This window comes from Mercenaria mercenaria, chromosome 9 (genome assembly GCF_021730395.1).
Source record: "Mercenaria mercenaria strain notata chromosome 9, MADL_Memer_1, whole genome shotgun sequence".
Taxonomy (NCBI): domain Eukaryota; kingdom Metazoa; phylum Mollusca; class Bivalvia; order Venerida; family Veneridae; genus Mercenaria; species Mercenaria mercenaria.
Window position 1 is genome coordinate 55691789 of NC_069369.1, and position 22077 is coordinate 55713865.

Sequence of the window (22077 nt, forward strand, 5' to 3'; positions counted from 1 at the left end):
TTTCTGTCACGTGACCGACAAAATTTGAATAGGCCTACTGTTTGGAGGTGGCAGTCTTTCGGCATAAAATTTAAAATAGGCGGATGTCGACGTCATTCACGTCGACTTGTATTTGGTGGGCGTTTCCGTCATTGTCAGTTGTTGATCGCGGGTCATAGGTTTTTATCATCACCGATTCACTAAACCTCACGCTCTTTTTCTTTTTCTTTGACTTTGAGAACCATCTTCGGATAAAACCAAAACATTTGGGTGTCTTTGTATCGTCTGCTTTCTGAAATTCAATTATTTCGTCATTCTTATTATTTATTTATTTCGGATCTTCTTCCCTAATACCTTCATTTTTGTGATCTCGTTCTGCCTGGAAAATGTTTGTTTATGGATGAGAGATTTATTTCGAGTTGGCAAATAAATAACTAAAATTTAAAAGTAACAGTGATAATAAAACAGGGTCCTAACTGGTAGTCGTTATGTTTGATCCGACCCAAATCCAGGTATCACTGAAGCATATATATGATTTACTGTATAGCAAGAGTAATGCCTGCCTATTTGCTGATGATTCCATAGTATAATTAACAATCAGCTCACAGACAGACGCACAGACCCTACAAAATGACCTTCACAAACTAGAAGAGTGGAAGTAAGACTGGGCTATTGAGTTTAATCCTGACAAGTGTGAGGTCCTTCGAATAACTAGAAAAAAATTGTTTGGCACCCCTGGCAGAAACATCTTGCTTATAAAGTAGAAAGTGTACAGATAGCTGCGGCCAGGTAAGTATGTAACAATTATGATTTCACGAGCAGTGTTACTCAGATGTTAGAAGAACTACACTGCAAAACATTACATCAAAGAAGGGTCTATAACTCAGTAATAATCCTTTATAAAATACAACACCAGCTGGTTTTTGTTGTTCAAAATCGCCTGACCCAAACTAGAAACCTGAATTTCCTCATACCCCAGTCTCGAACAAAGTACCATCTCAACTCTTTCTTCCCTAGATCTACCCGCTACTGGAATACTCTCCCAGGTCACACCCAAGCTAGTCCAAGCCTCAATATCTTTACAGAGGGGCTGGTGACGGTCAGTCTCTAGTGCATTATCTGCATTTAATATTAATTTTGCACTATTCTTTTTATCTTATTGTCTTTTAACTAATGCACTTAACTGTTTTATTTTAGACTAACACTGTTTTCCTGACTAGCACCTCCCAGTCATAATTTTCGTTGATTGTTGGGGAGTAACCCGTAGAAGTAGAAGTAGCTTTTAAATAATAATAATAAGAAGTAGTAGTAGAAGAAGAAGACGAAACAGAAGTAGAAGAAGATGATAATGAAAAAGAAGAGGAGGATGTGGAGGAGGAGGGAGGAAGAATAGTAATAATAATGACAATTATTGTGATGACGCTAACGATATTCAAAGAAAGGTATCGCAATCACAATTCTACAATCATATTACAAAGAATATTTAAAATCTTAAACAACAAACAAAGAACCTCTGAACAAACAAAAGCATCAATATAGAAATAAAACTATTTAGGCTATATGAAATAATGTCTTATTTCTGATTCTTACTCGAATTATATTCAAAATTAAATCTTGTATATGGACTTACTTTTCTCTCTTTCTTCATTTCCCTTTCCTTTTTCTTTTCCTCCTTCATCTCATTCTCTATCGCAAGGAGAGCTTTGAATTCTTGAGCTGCTAGCCGGGCCATGAAAAACTGCGTTATTCTATTATAAGTTTCTATTTCTTTTGCCGCATTTTCATTTCTGTCGTATTCTTTGGTACGTCTATTTTCCTCAAAGAAGCATGGAAAATGGATCTTTTTTGGTCCCTGTAATTCCTTGCGAGCCTTTTTCGATGCACGAACAGATTTACGGTTATTATATTTGTGGTTTCCACTTTTGTCGAAGAATGGAGGAAAATTTAGAGGATTCCTGCCACCCATTTTTGCTGCGATCAAATATCCGCTGTCGTCAAGTTACTTTTTGACCTATACTTACTGTGACGTTATCAACTGCGTCATTCACGTCGCTCTAAAGGCCTTATGGGAACATTTATGCTACCGTAATAATAACCATCATAAAGTAATTAACGTCATTCAGATGTATTATTGATCTTGAACATACTTTCTTAATCGATTTTCTAATTTTTGTTGATATAGCGGAAATGTCGCGACAATCTCGGGGCTAGCAAATATCGCGAAAAGCTAAGGATTTGACTACATTCATCGGAAATATCGCTGCAAGCTTATAGTTTTGACTTCATATTTTAAAAATACAGCTAACACCTTAGAGTTTTGACTACATATATCGCAATAATCGCGATTTCAGGGGTTTTACCACATATATCAAACGTATCGCTAGCACCTCGGGGTTTTGACTGCATGATATCGCAAATATAGCAAAATCTCAAAGATAAATAGCTTTCGGCCAGAGTTTTGACTACATATATCGAAAATATCGCGAGAACCGCGAGGTTTTTTTACTATATATGCAAGCAAGAGTTTAGACTACATATATCGCGACAAGCTCTAGATTATGTCCACTTTCAAATCTCCGATAATTGTCTGAGTTAGAAATATGAATTTTCAAGTTCTGTCAGTCAGTATCATATCCAGACATGAAGGATATTGCAGTTTGCAGTTGCAGAAGTCTGTAGCTTTCTACACTGCGTATATTTTGTTTTTAGTTTATTTATTTATTTATTTATTTATTTTTATTTTTTTGTAACAGGGAAAGTCAATCAGAATGTGTATACTGTTCAGAAAACAATTCTTATCAAGAGAAAAGAGAAAATACAGTCTGGATGAAAATTACTTTTTGGTACTAATTTCACAGGATCGAACTGAATATAAAGTAATATTCTTTCAAGGATATGCGGATAAGTGATTCTGTTAGATAAGTATAATTTGTATGTAAGTGCTTCCGTGTCTCTATATTTCTGACACTAATGACTGGTTCCTATTTTGTCTCCGAGGCTAGGTGTAGGTATAGTAAAATGTTTTCTTAATTATTGCACTTCTTCTCGCATCTCTCTCGCGAAGGGTAAACATTTAAGGCCCCGTACAGTCTCTGAACCGGAAACAATGTCCAATATCGGCATTGTAGGACCAGAGATCGAACACTTCAAAACAGAACGACTGTTCCTCGACAGATTTTAAACACTCTGAAAACAAATTACATCTTACATTGTAAAAATGTAGGAATCAAATTACTTGTAAAATAAAATTCATAGTCGCAAATTGTCAGTCTAAATAAAAAAATTTGAAATGTGTTCCGCTTTAAACTGTTGTATTTTATAAACTTGTGGCCGGATTATTGCCGCACGTATTGTTGGCCTACTTAACAATATTAGCCTAGTAACTAACAGCAGTGCTCGTGAGTCCATGAAATAAGTCGTATAGTAATATCATTTTGCAATTTTGATTAACCTTTAGTCGGATGGCGGCAAGTCATTCTGTCTTTTCGACAAGGGCAGACCAAGATCAGCCTGCACATACGTGCAGTCAGTTTTTTTTTGTTCCAAAATCCACTTGTTGTTCCGAAAATGTATATCAATTAGTACAATTGTAGTAGTGGTAGATCTGGATTGAACACAACCATGTTGCAGTTTATATCCGTTTATTGGACAGCGTACCCGTATAGTACATAAAGAAAACCTAAAAGCATAAAAGACATGAAACAATACGAATTGTAATGCAACGATACCAAACGTGGAAATACACTAAATACAACTGAACACAGAGTACAGACATGATACAACGGACTACGGAGTACTGATACGACTGCTTTAAGAATATATAAATAAAGACAAGACTGCGCCGATGCGTAGGTTGGTCTGGATCCATGCTGGTCGCAAACGCACTATGTTGGTTTTCTCATGGTGCGGCTCGATTATGTTTTTAGTGATTGAAATTTAGAAAAAAAAAACGCGGGCTGGCATTCGGGAAACACCAACAATAAATGGCAGAGGTTAAAATTCAGTTGTTTAAATAAATTCCAATTTCAGCGAAAATTAAACTCTATATTTCTGAGCATAAATTAAATACTACTAGTGCAGATGGGTAGACTGGCTAATGGACGGACGAACGGACGAATGTATTATAAAACAAATAGACGAACGGACGGACGGATAATCATACAGACGAGCAATAAGATGACAACTTCCCACTACAAAAATAATGATCAGCACTTTTGCATATTTAATGTTATTGTCATATAAACCGTTATAATCCTCTAAATCCACTGTGTACAATGAAACCATTACTCGAGCTGTCCTTCCGAAAGTTAAGATTGAATGGAATTTATGAATATGACTTTCGAACTCACCTCACACTCCCGCAAGGTCTACTCGAGGTCCACTTGAGTGATACTTACCCAAGTTTGAGTCAAGTGTGAGTTTGAGTAACGACTATGAATATAGCCCTAAGACGAAAAAATGCGTCTCTATGTTCTTACGAGGAGAAGAAAGAAGATGAGTATTAGTTGATTACTAATCTTTTTACACTTATTGAATGGCTGCTCAGTCAATAATTAAATTTATCATCCGAGATCCGGAGGATAGCTTTGATTATTGTCTGGCTAGCCATTTAGTAAGTGTTTTATTGCATGACATAAGGAACGATTTTTCAAGGATTTATTTTCTAGTTTTGACTTATTAGTCCAGCAAGCATGACTGTGTTGATTGTAGCACCAGCTATGGACCGGAAGATTATATAAAGAGTTATGTAATGAGTATATGACTTCACTGATTTACCCGGAGGGAAGCTTTTCAAATTCGATAAAACGGATGTTCTATCTTGCACTATCATTCAATTAAAATGATTTAATGCATTACGTTTATTCTCAGTGATCATTATAACTTTAGAGACATATATTGACGACACTGTGTGCTTTGGGAGAAATATCAATCTTATTCCAGAAATTTATTGTGGCTTTAAAATAGTAGCTGAGTAATTTAAATCATGACCAGAGAGCAAGGTCCCCGGACTTTTTTCCCAACAATTAATGCAATTATACGTAAGGCGTCTCTTTTCCTCAGAAAAATATTGTATATTTTATGTAAGTTGTAATAATTAAAATAAGAAATCTAACATATCGTGCATCAATTCGATGACGTCAGAATCTGTGTTGTTCTGCTGAAGGAAGGGATGCGAAACTTTTTGTGAAAGATCACACTTTTATATCACTTATTTAGAGAAACGTGTTAGAAAACTACAGAAGATGTGTTTAGATTGGCATTTGAAAGAAGTCTGGGAATATCAATGAAGTTGCATACAATTTACATATGGAGTAAGCAATCATTAAGACGCTACTTTATAAATATTTCGTGGATATAAAGCGCTGAAGCAATTTCCCCACAGATTTATTAATTCTTTGATGTAACCAATTACAAAGTAATCTGCATTTGTACGGTACAGATTATAAGGTAGTCCCAATCCGTGAGTCTAGTTACCTCCCCTGACGGTCCGTCTTACTTGGGTAAGATTAACGGTACATCGCTATGAAAAACGTTTTGGGTCATTTGATCTGGGTAAATACTGGTTCCCATTTTTTGAGAGGATGAATAAGCACATTGTAATCCGTAAGCTTGACGTGTAATTCCTACTTTGATGTTAATGTTCTTATCTGAGAAGTTAAAATCAAACACATGTGAACATGTAGAGCTAGGCTAAATACGAACATTGGCCCGGGTACGCTGACTCCTAAAATTAAAAGTTTTCTATAAAAGTCATACACCCTTCTTAAACGATTAATTTCCATCATATTAAGCTGAAATCGGCGATAACTTTTGCCCAACTTCTCGTAAATATGTAACTAAAAGTAGTCTCTGTTCGTTTTGTTACTTCTTTAGAGGGAATAAATATTTTTAAAAAAAAGAAAGCTGAAATATGTTTAAGACTGAAGAGTGGAATAGTTCGTGTGTACGTGTGTGCATGTGTGCGTACGCTTGCACGTTTATCATATTGAAAGAATTTCTGCGGTTGGCGGAAACACTGGGCAGTACGCTGTATTCCACTGGTGCCATATTAGGCCTTCTCAGTTGTACAAATTATATAGTAGAATGTTACATGCTCTTACACATGACACTGTGCTATGATGCTAGCCAGGAGAGCGCCACTGAAAATAGGCATTTTGAAAATTTACACGAGCTATTTCTTACAGGTCCCGACCTGGAGAGAAATGGCGATTTTGACGGGTAGCGTTTCTGGCCGTTTCTGTACTTATATTTGAAAGTGTGCTTGGTCTTCTAGGACCATCCTAGCATGAAATGCAAGCAAAAAATCCGGGTGGCCAAAATCAGCCCAAAACTCGAATTTCTTGCAGGTCCCGACCTGGAGAGAAATGGCGATTTTGAAGGGTAGCGTTTCTGGCCGTTTCTGTACTTATATTTGAAAGTGGGCGAGTGCTTGGTCTTCTAGGACCATCCTAGCATGAAATGCAAGCAAAAAATCCGGGTGGCCAAAATCAGCCCAAAACTCGAATTTCTTGCAGGTCCCGACCTGGAGAGAAATGGCGATTTTGAAGGGTAGCGTTTCTGGCCGTTTCTGTACTTATATTTGAAAGTGGGTGAGTGCTTGGTCTTCTAGGACCATCCTAGCATGAAATGCAAGCAAAAAATCCGGGTGGCCAAAATCAGCCCAAAACTCGAATTACTTGCAGGTCCCGACCTGGAGAGAAATGACGATTTTGAAGGGTAGCGTTTCTGGCCGTTTCTGTACTTATATTTGAAAGTGGGCGAGTGCTTGGTCTTCTAGGACCATCCTAGCATGAAATGCAAGCAAAAAATCCGGGTGGCCAAAATCAGCCCAAAACTCGAATTTCTTGCAGGTCCCGACCTGGAGAGAAATGGCGATTTTGAAGGGTAGCGTTTCTGGCCGTTTCTGTACTTATATTTGAAAGTGGGTGAGTGCTTGGTCTTCTAGGACCATCCTAGCATGAAATGCAAGCAAACAATCCGGGTGGCCAAAATCAGCCCAAAACTCGAATTTCTTGCAGGTCCCGACCTGGAGAGAAATGACGATTTTGAAGGGTAGCGTTTCTGGCCGTTTCTGTACTTATATTTGAAAGTGGGCGAGTGCTTGGTCTTCTAGGACCATCCTAGCATGAAATGCAAGCAAAAAATCCGGGTGGCCAAAATCAGCCCAAAACTCGAATTTCTTGCAGGTCCCGACCTGGAGAGAAATGGCGATTTTGAAGGGTAGCGTTTCTGGCCGTTTCTGTACTTATATTTGAAAGTGGGTGAGTGCTTGGTCTTCTAGGACTCAACGCCAATCAGGAACTCATATTACGATGTTACAAGCCTTAGTAATTCGGGCTACTGTGACCTAAGTTTTTGTCCTTGTCTGGCCTTGAAAACATATTTGTGTGGATAATGCTTTTGATCTACCATTTGAGAGGCTTTACTGCCGAATCGGTTTAATATTTAGGGGAGGATGGCGAAGTCAATTTGTAGTAACGAATTGATATTAATAGAGCAAATTTAACTTTAGGTTGCATATGAAATTAATATATCTCTAGTTGTTGTTTTCTTTCAGCTTTCACAAAACGCATCCGTATACGACTCAACGCAGGTAGGAAATGCATGGAAATCGCATTACAAGCCTGTTTTAATCCCGGGCTATTGTGACTTATGTGTTTGTCCCTCTCTATTATTGAAGATATATCTTTGAAATTTATATTGTGATCTACCATTTGAGGGGTCTTACCGCCGATTCGGTTCATTGGTTAGGGCAGGGTGACGGTATCAATTTGAATAAAATTTAATATTTACAGAGAAAATGTTATCTTACGTACGTTGCATGAATATAAAAAATATATGGTACTGGGTGATTTCTTTCAGCTTTCACAAAAGTCATCCGTATAGGACTCAACGCCAATGAGGACCTCATATTACGATGTTACAAGCTTTAGTAATTCGGGTTACTATGACCTAAGTTTTTGTCCTTATCTGGCCTTGGAAGCATGTCTGTGTGAATTAAGCTTTTGATCTGCCATTTGAGGGTCTTTACTGCCGAATTGGCTAAGTGTTTAGGGGAGGATGGCGAAGTCAATTTGGAGTAACAAATTGATATTTACAGAGCAAATGTTACTATAGGTTGCATATGAAATAAATATATCTCTAGTTGTTGTTGTTGTTGTTTTGTTTGGGTTTTTGTCAGCTTTCACAAAACGCATCCGTAAACGACTCAACGCAGGTAGGAACCGTGTGCAAATCGCATTACAAGCCTGTTTTAATCTCGGGCTACTGTGACTTATGTGTTTTTCCCTCTCTATTATTGAAGATATATCTTTGAAATTAATATTGTGATCTACAATATGAGGGGTCTTACCGCCGATTCGGTTTATTGGTTAGGGAGGGCAGGGTGACGGTATCAATTTGAGTAAAATCTAATATTTACAGAGCAAATGTTATCTTACGTACGTTGCATGCATATGCAAAATATATGGTACTGGGTGATTTCTTTCAGCTTTCACAAAAGTCATCCGTATAGGACTGAACGTCAATGATGACCTCATATTACGATGTTACAAGCCTTAGTAATTCGGGCTACTGTGACCTAGGTTTTTGTCCTTATCTGGCCTTGAAACATATCTGTGTGAATTAATTTTTTGATCTACCGAACCGGTTTAGTATTTAGGGGAGGATGGCGAAATCAATCTTGGAGTAACAAATTGATATTTACAGAGCAAATGTTACTATAGGTTGCATATGAAATAAATTTATCTCTAGTTGTCTATTTTCAGCTTTCACAAAACGCATCCGTATACGACTCACTGCAGGTAGGAACCGCGTGCAAATTGCATTACAAGCCTGTTTTAATCCCGAGCTACTGTGACTTATGTGTTTGTCCCTCTCTATTACTGAAGATATATCTTTGAAATTAATATTGATATCTGCCCTTAAAAATCGTCATTTCTCCATTTCTAACCTGTGAGAAATTAGACTTTGTGGTCGACATTGGCCACCCGGATTTGTTTGCGTGCAATTCATGCTAGGACGGTCCTAGAACACTAAGCACTGACCCATCATGAAATATAAGTACGGAAACGGCCAGGAAAACTATTCCCTTTTTTTTTCGCCACAAGTATATACAAAGACCACCATCACACAATAAGAACTTCATTTCTAAAGATGATATGTCGTTTTAACATCTTATTAATTTTAATTTCAAATTCTTCCGAGCTGGTTTCACACAATAACAATACAGTTTCCAGTGTTTAACAACATAAAGTTTAAACATTGTGTAAATATGACATATATGGCTATTTATTTTACAAAGACAAACTCTTTTTAATTAATGTACACTTTGCACGCACCAAGTAGTACATATAACAGATGATTTGTTGCATTATAGCAAAGTAAAATAATGAGCAGACGAAAGACAAATTACCAACCTTCAATAGGCGTTGTCAAGTAACGTGATCATATATATTATTTGCTAACTTTTGTACTTTGTATGCGTGTTCATGATAGATAAATTAACAGAAATGTGTTTGCTAGAACAATCGCACATCAAAGCGTATAAAATGCATTATAAAAATACCGTTACTTTTACAGTCATTCAAAATGTGGTCAATCACATTTAAATTTCATGACATTTTTTAGTATATTCTGTATCATTATGTAGAGTTAGATCCCTATCAGAAATGTATATTCAATTTATTTGTAATATATTTTTGATATCACAAAAGATTTAATGATGTCTTAAATTGTGATTAGTGATATCATTTTATACCCTACATTTTAAGATACTAGTATCTCATTTAATTTAATGATTTTATGTGATACAAAGGATATCACAAAATAAATTTAGGATATAATAAACAGTAAAACAGCATCCTGTAGTTTGTCGCTTCCGAATGCATTTATTTCCAGTCTATCCGGAATGTGCAACCAATATAGGCAATAATCTAACAAGCTTGCATTTCTAATGGATTTCGGCTAAATGTATTTTTGTTAGTGTAAATAGTACAATTGTTCATATATTCATAGCATTCCTTTGGCAAAAGTTGTTTATAAAATCTATACATCTGCTAAAATAATTCTGTCTTCGTTGGGCCACCCAGAACTTTAAAATACAGTTCTGTCACCGTAAATTCAACAGGATTTTTTTAAGTATGCATGTTTGAAGTACTGCAGTCAAATTTCTCCTTGTCAAAATTTGTAAATTGTAGTACACGTTATTAGGATTTTATAGTTAACCAAGTTGACAATTACAAAACAGACATAAATGTCCTAGTCAACAAAAGTTGTCTAAGATAAGACTGAAAACTTCTTTTTGTCGCAAAATTAAATGACAAATCGTTGACAACTAAATTTTAATAATGTTGAACACATGACCAAAGTTATTAAATAAAATATTCAAATATAAATCAAAACTATTACGTTAGTCATTAGGACAGTAATATTTCGTCGTAAATTCGACAATAATTTCTAATTTCCCTTTAACCCTTACGCTGCTAATTTTTTATAATGAACTTGTCCGTCTTCAAATTTGGACAGTACCATTATTTGTTAATAGGGGTGCCTACCAAAAAATACTGAGTGAATGGCGAACAGTGCAGATCATGATCAGACTGCACGGATGTGCAGGATGATCATGATCACACTGTCGCAAAGGCAGAACCAATCGTGATCAGCATGGTAAGGGTTAAATGGACAAAGAAAACAAGAATTATTTTTCGCATAATTGTCCCACTTGTGCAGTACATTGTGATTTATGCATTTTCCTACTTTTGTTTCAATTAATAGAAATATCTTTGTTAATTATAGTTTATCGTTATATACATATACAAAGTGTACCTGTCTAACTTGTTACTTGTCTTATCATACATGCATGATGAATTGATATTACACCAATTTGATATATCTCTTATTTTTAAAGCAAAAGAAAACAGCTTTCATATTGATAGTTCATAACAATAAGTGTTATTTTTTTTTGCAAAGATTTCACAACTTCAGAGCATGAATCAGAGAAAAGAATGGACAGGCATAACGTTTGATGTAACGACGAAACTTAATTAAATTAATCAAACATTTTGACAAAGGTTTCATATCTTTCTTTAACCCTTATCATGCTGGACACGATTGATCCTGCCTTTGCGACCAGTGTAGATCATGATCATAATCTACACTGTTTGCCATTCAGCCAGTATCCTTTTGGTAAGCACCCCTTTCAACAGCAAATGGTACTGTACAAATAAAAAGACGGAAAAGTTCATCATAGAAAACTAGCAGGGTAATTTTGAACAGCTGATCACTCAATGCCAAGTACTCCTTTGAAGTAACGACCAATACCATATTAATTAAAGCGCACATTTTATCATGAAAAAAATCTGATAATGCCACTTTAAGTGCGTGAACGTGTGCTAACACAGGCAGATCAAGTGTTGTTAACATAGATTTTATATCTGCGCTGTCCATTGCAGAAAGCATGTGCATTTTCGCCCTATTATACCCATAAGTATGACAAATTTGAGAAGAATGAGCGCTAATTGACAAGATATTCATTTTTATTATATACCTATACAAATTCTGTAAAAAAAAAATCTGCTTGTGATATTTCACAATTAAATATGAACAGGCAGAAAAAAATCCGTATTGTACCTTCCGTATAGTATGCTGCCGGACTACTTTCATTAATATGCATGACCAGACACAGTTCTATAAATAGCGCACATAAAATTTCAATTAGTTCTATTTTGATATCGATAAACATGGAAGATTTCGTTCAATAACAAAACAAGAAACAAAAAGGAAGAGGTATATAATAAAAGGGTCATTATAACAGTAGCTCGATCTGTCTCTCGTGGATTTTGCAAGGTCGGATCACAATCGGCGCATGCGTGCCTCGTGAGATCCGATCTGGCAAAAATCCACTCGAGCCGAATACAGCATCCCAAATCGAGCTACCGTTATAATAACCGTATTTTATCTCCTCATACGTTTTATGCTAGAATGGAATTAAAGCATGCCTTTTTTTCATCGTACAGCATCTGCAGAAGCCCTCGGAAAGCGTTATTGCCCGAGCCATAACCAACCAATCCATCGGTATTCCTCAGATTTTATAACATATAAAAACTTTTTTCTACCTACTCTGATAGACACTCGGAATTCAGTGTATCTGGCAATACCTTTACGTACTAGTACGTTAACACTACCAAAAGATATACTCTTCATAGCTGAACCAAGCAAACTCCACAAAGAAATGAAAACATGTTTTTTTATTAAAAACTTGCATTGCATGAACAAGCTTTGTTATAATTACAAAAATAAAAATATTGCAAGAATAACGCATTTAATTTGCAAACGGCCGAAATGCCTCTACCTAAAGGAAAGTCTCTATTATTTTATATGAATAATGCAAACTGTTTGTCATTTATACTAGTTACTAGTTACAAAAAAAATGCGTTCACCAATGTACGTATGCACTTATATTGTTATGAACCAGACTGGACGATTGAATGTGGTATACAGCTTCTATATTCGTAACCACATATACAGTACATAAACAATTAAGATAACATGATGCAGTACCCACTTAATGAAAGATTCAGTTGTTATTTCTAACATATATGTATTAAATCATTTCTATAGGCTTATGATGTCAATAATCTTCATTTTCTTCATCATTTTCATTATTGTCACTATTTGTAGAGGATTTATCATCTACGGAAGAATGTCCACCAATAAAACCATCTTCGATATCGTCAGTTGCGTTGTCCGCTTCTCGTGGATTATGTCTAAGTATTATAATATTTCTTGATTGGGCACTATTACCTGGTGATCTAACAGTTAAAACAGTTATTCTTTCGTTATCGGTATTATCACTAGGAACTGGGCGAAAAGGTAAATCACTTTGTTCATTATCACTGACGTGTCTGTTTCGAAACAAATTCATTTTGTCTGCAATATCCATACTTCTTCTTATGTCTGTTATAAGGTTTGCTTTTTGCTCTGTCATATCGCCTGTATTAGTATCTCTCCCAAGTACAAAATTCGGAACACCCGTACGTTGTCTTTGCCGCTGATTACTTCTTGTTCCAACAACTTGAACATTATTTGATATAGGATTGGTATTTCCACCTTGCACTGACTGTTCAACTTGCGGCGCATCACGCTTTAACGCGTTCTCTAAACCAGCTCTGGATATACCAAATATATCACGCAAGGATCCAACGGGACCATTCCTGTTTGTCTGAGCATTATTTACCCGAAAACGTCTTCTGTTGCCATTCTGTTGTGAGTTTCTGAATCCAACATCGTTGGTGGAGGCTCTTGTCTGCCCAAGTCCTCTTTGAAATCCTGTAGCAGGTTGAATGTTTCTATTAAAACGAATTTGTCTCGCCTGTCTTTGATTAAAATTTGTAGTTCCACTATACGTTCGTTCAGACTGCATACCAGGAAAAAATGTTCTTGTATTACCGATCCTTGCTGTATTCCTATCGGCAACATTTGTAGTTCTGTCGGGCCTAAGTCTGCCCTGTACTGGTATATCTAGCTGAAATGTTCTATCGTTTCCAGTAATGCGACCAGTATTTCTACTGACAAAATTTGTAGTTCTATGAGGAAACCTCTGTCGTTGGACTGAGCCAGTAGCAGGCTGAAATGTTCCACTGTTCATGGCTCCGTTTGTATTTCCGTTATCAAAACTTGAAGTTCTATCGGTTAATTGCATGTCTGAACTCCTTCCAAATTGTACTTCAGTTTGAGGTGTTCCAGTATCCAGGCTCCGCCCAATATTTCTTGTGTTGACATTTGTAACTCTATCAGACAGTATTCCTTGCTGTCCTGCTATTTTGGAATTTCTAAAACCTTGATAGCGCAGTGAAAGTGGTTCAAAAGGAAGTGACAATGACTGAACAGGATTGCCAGAAAACCTCTGTCGATCATCATAATTTCTAGAACCAGATATATCGGACTGCGGTGCGCGCATGACAGATGTCCTGTACTGAAATACCTCATTCCGTTCAGTTTGAAGTCTAGGCCTAGTTGCCAATCTTGATGCTGTTAGCTGATACTGGCTAAAATTGTCCCCGTTTGTTGACATTGGAGAATAGTTCCGAATGCCGTCTGCAGCCGATTGGAATCTACGAGGAAAATCAAATCGACCAGAAAATTGGTTTCCATTTGATGATTGATATGATTGCTCGGGGGAAGACGTTACTGATGAGTTATAAGCTGGTCTATAGACACTTGAACGACCCTGGGATAAGGGTATAGTCCCATCCCTTGAACTTGACCGACCATTAAAGGCAAATTCTCTGTTATATGGAGAAAATTGACGCGTGCTACCAGGATTGTTGGCGTGGGAGTTTACGCTTCCACGTGTCGAGTACTGAAACCTTTCATTTGTCATAGTGACCGGAACGACATAAGGTCTTTGGCCATAAACTCTTCCATCTCTGTTGCTAATAGTAGAATATCTAGTTCGATCAAGTAAACGATTGTTCCTAATTGCAGATACAGAAGGCTGTGAATTTCTACCAGCCAGTCCATATCTTTGGTCATAATACTGTGTTTGGGCATTTGGTGCTCGTCCTCTAACATTTTGTCTATTTCTTAAGCGTGAATGGTTGTTTAAATTACCACGATAACCAGAGACAGACGGACGACTATTGTAGTTATCTCTTGCAAATGATTGTCCGCCATTCCATAGCTGAGATGGTCTGTATGCACCGGGTATCTGTTCACGAAACCTTGTTCTTGAAACATCATAGCGTCTACCAGTGAACTGACAATGTCCCGTAAGTAAAAATAAGTGTGTAATATAAACTGTCAGAAGAATGTCTGGTGAATCTTTGATCTTTGGCATGGTATATGTCTGAAACGAGAAAAAAAATAATTAAGGAATATATTAATGTTTGCCATTATATCTTCCCGTAATTTATGAAATGAATAACTGATTATGTATACATGTAATGGAATACCTACAGTAAAAGAAAACATAACTTGTTTGCTTCAGTTTAATAAAAGCAAAATATACAGAATTCTAACACGACCCGATTTGTTTTCCTATTAAAAAAAGAAGGCTGACAATTGTCGGTTATTTTACATTCTAACACGATCCGATTCATTTTCCTATTAAACAAAGAAGGCAGAAAATAGCGAATTATTATACAACAAATAACTGTTCTGACGTCACAATTATTACGTCATGGCGTCAAACGGCATAGCGGCGCGCTGGAAAAGAAACCGATTGGAAACGGGCAAATATTTAATGCATGTCATCAAGGATGTACTTAAAAATCCTTTGTAACGTGTTAGAATCGAAATAATATATCTCATTATTCAACGACAAATCACTGGATGAGATATATTATTTCTTAAACAATTCACTGTTCTGACGTCACAATTATTACGTCATAGCGTCAAACGGCATAACGGCGCGTTGGAAAAGAAACCAACAAAACAGGCAAATATTTTATATACGTCGTCAAGGATATACTTAACAAGAAATATCTTTAAAAATGATGGTCGGCGAATTGTAATAAGGAAAGAAGTTTATGAAGTTATTTTTCATCTAATATTTATTTTTCATCTAACATTTTTCAAATTGCAAAACTAAACACCGCACTTTAACAATTTAAATGGTTCTCTTTTTAATTGTTTGCAAAGGTTTCGTAGGGTTGCAATTTTGTTTCGTTTATCCTTAGACGAATAATTACAGCAGTAGTTTGATGAAGATTCATGAAGCGGTTCATGAGAAGAAGTCATTAAACGTGTTTATATTTTTAGCTTAATTGGTCACTATCCCCATTTGTAACAAAATAGCAGGAGACCTTACGATATTGTTACACATCGAGTTTGATAAAAATCTATTACATTTTAGTGGTTAATGCGAAGAAAGGCATATCTACTTTTAGCTATAGTGGTCCCTAATAGGGCCCAAATTCCTATATAAATAAATTTGGAGGAGGACCTTATAATGATGCTCCAGACCAAGTATGGCAAAGATCCACCAAGCTGTTCATGAGACGCTATATAAAGACATTTCTAGATTTAGCTCTAGCAGCCCCTTAAAGGGGTCACTGAATGTCCCATCTGAACAAAGTTGGCTGTGGGCCTAATAAACACGCTACAAGCCAAGTTTGATTAGAATACATGAGAAAAAATCAATTAAAGGATTTTTATTTATTATTTTTATTTATTTCTAAAATAGGCCAACTGATCCCGCTTTAACAAATAGCATATTCGCTATTCATGAATCTTTGGACAATCACGTCACACCTATAAAAAAGTGAAGGTCAAGCCAAACATACAATTGTAATTATTTCAATACTTCTGTTTCATAAGCAAAGTTTCACCGTAGTCATATCACATAGATAAACTGTCTGCAGCGTACCTTCGTTTCAGTGTAATGAGATTCAGTCATTATATAGCATATATATAATAAAACAGATTTCAACTGAGTTCAATATTTGCATACCATACTAAAGAAAAATATTCATATATAATAAATCAGTTAAATATAACAAATATATCAAAGCAAACAAGTACTCATTTTAATATGCAATCTGAATAAGTCACAAAAGCAAGAAATCTTTTCATATACAGACGACAATTGTAACAAGGAAAATCTTTTAAAAAGCAATTCTCTACATAAAAGACTCATCACATCCTTATTCATGTGATACGCAGACCGTATTCAGCTCTTTCTTTAATTTGATATCTGTTGGTATTTGAACAGGTTTTTATTATATTTATTAAACTTACTTATCATTTTGAGATATATCAATATTCTTTCTAAATATACTGAGCCAAAGTTAGCTTTAAAACTGTGAACAGCGTCGTTTAGGATAAACGGTTTGTCTACATTTCACTCAGCGTAGCACAATCAACAGAGTGAAAGAAATTGACACTCTCGTCCAATCAGGCAGAGTGTTACATAAATCTTCCATTTTGATAAATTATCTATAATGCGTTATCAAGTAGTTTGATTTGCAAACAGAAGTCACGTGGCATAGGTAACGAAAACGAATTTAGACGGCGTTCGCCGAAAAATCCTTGGTAACGTGTTAGAATCGAAATAATATATCTCATATAGTGATTTGCTCTTGAATAAAATCATTGTTTGTCGTTCATCTGCTCCCTCATGATATAGTTCCATCGCATCTGAACTCCAAACACTGATTTTATTCAACGACAAATCACTGGATGATATATATTATTTCTTAAATAGTAAAAACCATGAAATTTACAATTGCTAATGAATAGTAGTAATTAAAATAAAATAGCATTTATATATATTCGGACTAGAACAAGTAAACAAATTTTATTAAATTCTCTCCATTCCTCACCATATAAATCAAAACGTAAGCATAACTTTAAATGAAAGTACAAAGTCATTAAACATTTAATTGGAAAAGACTGTAAATAAAACCAACACAATTCATCAATCAAACCTATACAGCACAAAAACAAAGCCTGTGACATTGATGGACAATAATTAATAAAAACTGTATTTTTTAAATTTACCTTAACTCCCCAATCCTTAAGTTAGCTTTTCATTCCATCATTACAATCTTTAAGTTTGATGCGAGTATTTTTATCGTGTTTTCTACTAATTTTGTGTGATTAAGCAATTACTTTTTTTACACTTATCCTGTAACTTGGAACATGGTTGGTATTTAAGGGCGGGAGTTTTAGCTCGGCTGTTGGTTTTTGCCACTTACTATGCACTAACCCTTCTACGAAAGTGGTTGTGTTCCTTTACTGATTCATTTCGTCAGCGTTGTCTATATGAGCCGTGCCATGAGAAAACCAACATAGTGGCTTTGCGACCAGCATGGATCCAGACCAGCCTGCGCATCCGCGCAGTCTGGTCAGGATCCATGCTGTTCGCTTTCGAAGCCTATTGGAATTAGAAAAACTGTTAGCGAACAGCATGGATCCTGACCAGACTGCGCGGATGCGCAGGCTGGTCTGGATCCATGCTGGTCGCAAAGCAACTATGTTGGTTTTCTCATGGCACGGCTCATATATGTTACTTTATCTATGCATTTTGCACATATCTTCTATATACATATCATACATACATTGCTATGGAGTTTTAATTTTAGGGACTGCTTTCTTGGAACTTAGCAATTCCTAATGCATGTTTGTGCCAGTGTTTATTTATGTTGTCCAAATACCCCACCCGCTGTCATATCTAATGTACACATAAGTTTAATTCTTACCCCACCCGCTCTCATATCTAATGTACACATAAGTTAAATTCTTACCCCACCCGCTCTCATATCTAATGTACACATAAGTTTAATTCTTACCTCACCCGCTCTCATATCTAATGTACACATAAGTTTAATTCTTGTGCAGATTTTCTATGCAAATTTCTCCCAAAACAACATCCCTATCACTATTCCACTGAGTATCAAACAATGGTCTCAAGCTGGTATAGTTGATAACTAGTCTTGGTTGAGATATTTTAGCATTATTGTAAAATACAATTGGTATTCAAACTTTATTTCCAATATATTTGCTTCTTCAATATGTATGTGAAAATAAGGGATCTGTGTTGTCTAACTGCAAAATTGTGAATGTGTCTATTAGTGTCTGGTGTTTATTGATGGTATAACGGTAAAAAAAAACTCGATCTTAATTCCGATGGGTAAGGAAAATCTTAGGTTGAATCAAAACGTCATGAAAGAACTGGATAAACTCTTGACTTTGTCTTTTTTGTCACTCACAGGTAACTATCATAATCAACACAAATTATATAATTTAAATTTTAGACAATCTCTGGGATGCTACCTATCTGATTCATAAGGTCAATGTTTCAACACAAATTGTATACAACAAGACATGTATAACTTGTTTTAAAGGCTATATTTACCAAATGAGTAACTATGCTTATGTTCAATCTTACATATTCTTGTGTTTGTTCCTGGTGCTTGAAAGTCACATGAAAAATCAACACCCAAAGCTTCGAAAAACCTGTTCTCTTGTGAAAAACGTCAGTAATTTGTTATTTGACTGAATATTTGACATGAACAAACAGTAGAAATCGTTACATAGCTGTTTTATACAGCTTTTATGCCTGGGCAATATCTATATATTTAATTTAGCAATAACGTTGATAGGTGAGTTCTTCTAGATATACCTCAAACTATATGCTACTTAATGTTTTAGTGAGCATTTGCGCCCAGTAGTGGACTCGCAATAACAAATTTCGTTCGAACATGTATTTTTCGTATGAGAGTTCGGCATCCTTTGGTTGTTTCTGTTACGGCCAATCGATGCCGAGATTACGTAGTAGCACGTCACTTGCCTCTTGCCATTATAGATAGGTACACTACCTTAAAACCGATGTATCTGTTACCGATTTCAGTATTTAAATATAGTCATATTACAGAACTTTGTCTACGGCTCAATGACCGCCTTTATCTGTCGTTTTTCGATACTGGGTTGAATTTTATAAATATGGAGTCGTCTTGAAATTATATGAGCCGTGCCATGGGAAAACCAACATAGTGGGTTTGCGACCAGCATGGATCCAGACCAGCCTGCGCATCCGCGCAGTCTGGTCAGGATCCATGCTGTTCGCTAAGAGTTTCTCCAATTCCAATAGGCTTTAAAAGCGAACAGCATGGAGCCTGACCAGACTGCGCGGATGCGCAGGCTGGTCTGGATCCATGCTGGTCGCAAACCCACTATGTTGGTTTTCTCATGGCACGGCTCATATAACCTTTTCCTCTATAGCATGAATCTTTATTAATTCATTACCAAAACAGTAGCCTTCTCCGCATTCAGATTTAATATTTTTAAAATGGCAAGCATCGTGAGAAAAATGTTAAGTTTACAATGGATCTCATATTGTTCATTGTTTAAAAAAACGCATGTCTCCCATAAATTATAAAATAGATGTAAAAGTCACATAAAAGAATTATTTTCCCCTTTGATAAACAGTTTATAGACTTATTGTATGTACAGCATAATGTATAGAAGTTTTATTATTATTAATTAAAAATTGCGTAACACCACACTATTTACTTTCTAATATCAAAAATTACCTTTATTACCCCGCTTTTAATTTATTTAAATTGACAGAAAACATTAATTATCGTAGTTTACAATTTTTAATATGTACACAGCAATACAGTTAGTATCCTAGAATCGTACAATTATATAAAAAATATATATACATTTACCTTACATTAATATCCCTAACAACATTTATTTCGTCGTGTGTTTTTGATCACAATGATATACCTAAATCATTTGATTTGATAACTGTTGTTGTAAATAAGTATGGTAAAACTATTTGACGTAATTGATGTAAAAACCAACGATTTGTCTTCATTTTACCTGACGCGCACTGAACTTACAAATTTATATTTTGCATTTATCAGTGAACATAGGTAACCTAGACTTTTCTGCTTTTTTTTTTAATTTTTTTTTTTTTTGTTTTTTTGTGTGTGTGTGTGTGTTCTTTTTTTTATTTTATTTAATCTTGTCTGAATTAGTTCCAATAAATACATGTACAAAAAGATCTACAAACCATAAGCCGTACAGATGCACGAAGTAACAACAACTAAAAATTGTGTTGAAAAAAATATTTGTCGATGCTTGTCTTTTAACTAGCAGTTGGACTATACTTATAATCTGATACTTATTCAATTGAAATTTACCATTTATCGTAAAACATTCAGTTTTAGAAAAAAGTTACAATAAACAAATATGAACATTACTGTTTCATACTCTATAATAAAAAAGTCTAAGGTGGCAAGAAACTACTACACTTGGTGTATATAGGATAGAGTATGGCATCTTAGATGACAAGTAACTACTACACTTGTTGTACAGGATTCAGTTCGGCATCTTAAACGGCAAGTAACTACTACACTTGTTGTATAGGATTGAATCTGGCATGGCATACTACATTTGTTTAAGATGGCAAAAAACTTCTTCATTTGTATAAGATTCCGTTTGTCAATGACATATAAGATGACAAAAATTCTATTATACATGAGTAGGATTCAGTTTGAAATGTAAGATGGCAAGAAAGCTTCTTCATGTGTGTAAGATTCTGTTTGACATGTAATATAGCAAGAAAGCTTTTTCATGTGCGTAGGATTCCGTTTGACATATAAGATGGCAAGAAAGCTTCTACACTTGTGTAGGATTCTGTTTGACGTATAAGATGACAAGAAAGTTTCTTCTCTTGTGTAAGATTCTGTTTGACGTATAAGATGGCAAGAAAGCTACTTCACTTGTATAGGATTCTGTTTGACGTATAAGATGACAAAAAATCTTCTTCATTTGTGTAGGATTCTGTTTGACGTATAAGATAGCAAGAAAGCTTCTTCACTTGTGTAAGATTCTGTTTGACGTTAAAGATGACAAGAATGCTCCTTCTGTTGTGTAGGATTCTGTTTGACATATAAGAGGGCAAGAAAGTTTCTTCACTTGTATAGGATTCTGTTTGACATATAAGATGGCAAGAAATTTTCTTCACTTGTGTAGGATTCTGTTTGACATATAAGATGGCAAGAAAGCTTCTTCACTTGTGTAGGATTCTGTTTGACGTATAAGATGACAAGAAAGTTTCTTCTCTTGTGTAAGATTCTGTTTGACGTATAAGATGGCAAGAAAGCTACTTCACTTGTATAGGATTCTGTTTGACGTATAAGATGGCAAGAAAGCTACTTCACTTGTGTAAGATTCTGTTTGACGTATAAGATAGCAAGAAAGCTTCTTCACTTGTGTAAGAATTTGTTTGACATATAAGATGGCAAGAAATTGTCTTCACTTGTGTAAGATTCTGTTTGACGTATAAGATAGCAAGAAAGCTTCTTCACTTGTGTAGGATTCAGTTTGACATATAAGATAGCAATAAAGCTTATTCACTTGTGTAAGATTTTGTTTGACGTATAAGATGGCAAGAAAGCTTCTTCACTTGTGTAAGATTTTGTTTGACATATAAGATGGCAAGAAATTGTCTTCACTTGTGTAAGATTCTGTTTAACGTATAAGATAGCAAGAAAGCTTCTTCACTTGTGTAGGATTCTGTTAGATGTATAAGATAGCAAGAAAGCTTCTTCACTTGTGTAGGATTCTGTTTGACGTCTAAGA

At 35.5% G+C, this 22077-nt stretch overlaps 2 protein-coding genes across 2 annotated transcripts; both read right to left on the reverse strand.

Moving 5' to 3' along the window:
- Positions 1–1977, reverse strand: LOC128559695 (uncharacterized). Its single transcript, XM_053552049.1, has 2 exons — positions 1610–1977; positions 1–271 (listed from the first exon to the last, which is right to left on the reverse strand). The coding sequence occupies exons 1-2, from the start codon at positions 1943–1945 to the stop codon at positions 71–73; spliced, it is 537 nt and encodes a 178-aa protein (XP_053408024.1). The 5' UTR covers positions 1946–1977; the 3' UTR covers positions 1–70.
- Positions 1978–12208: 10231 nt separating this feature from the next.
- On the reverse strand, positions 12209–20311 carry LOC123547150 (uncharacterized). The gene is made up of 2 exons (XM_045334020.2): positions 20154–20311; positions 12209–14827 (listed from the first exon to the last, which is right to left on the reverse strand). Exon 2 carries the CDS (start codon positions 14816–14818, stop codon positions 12611–12613), a length of 2208 nt encoding a protein of 735 aa, XP_045189955.2. The 5' UTR covers positions 14819–14827; positions 20154–20311; the 3' UTR covers positions 12209–12610.
- Positions 20312–22077: the final 1766 nt, after the last annotated feature.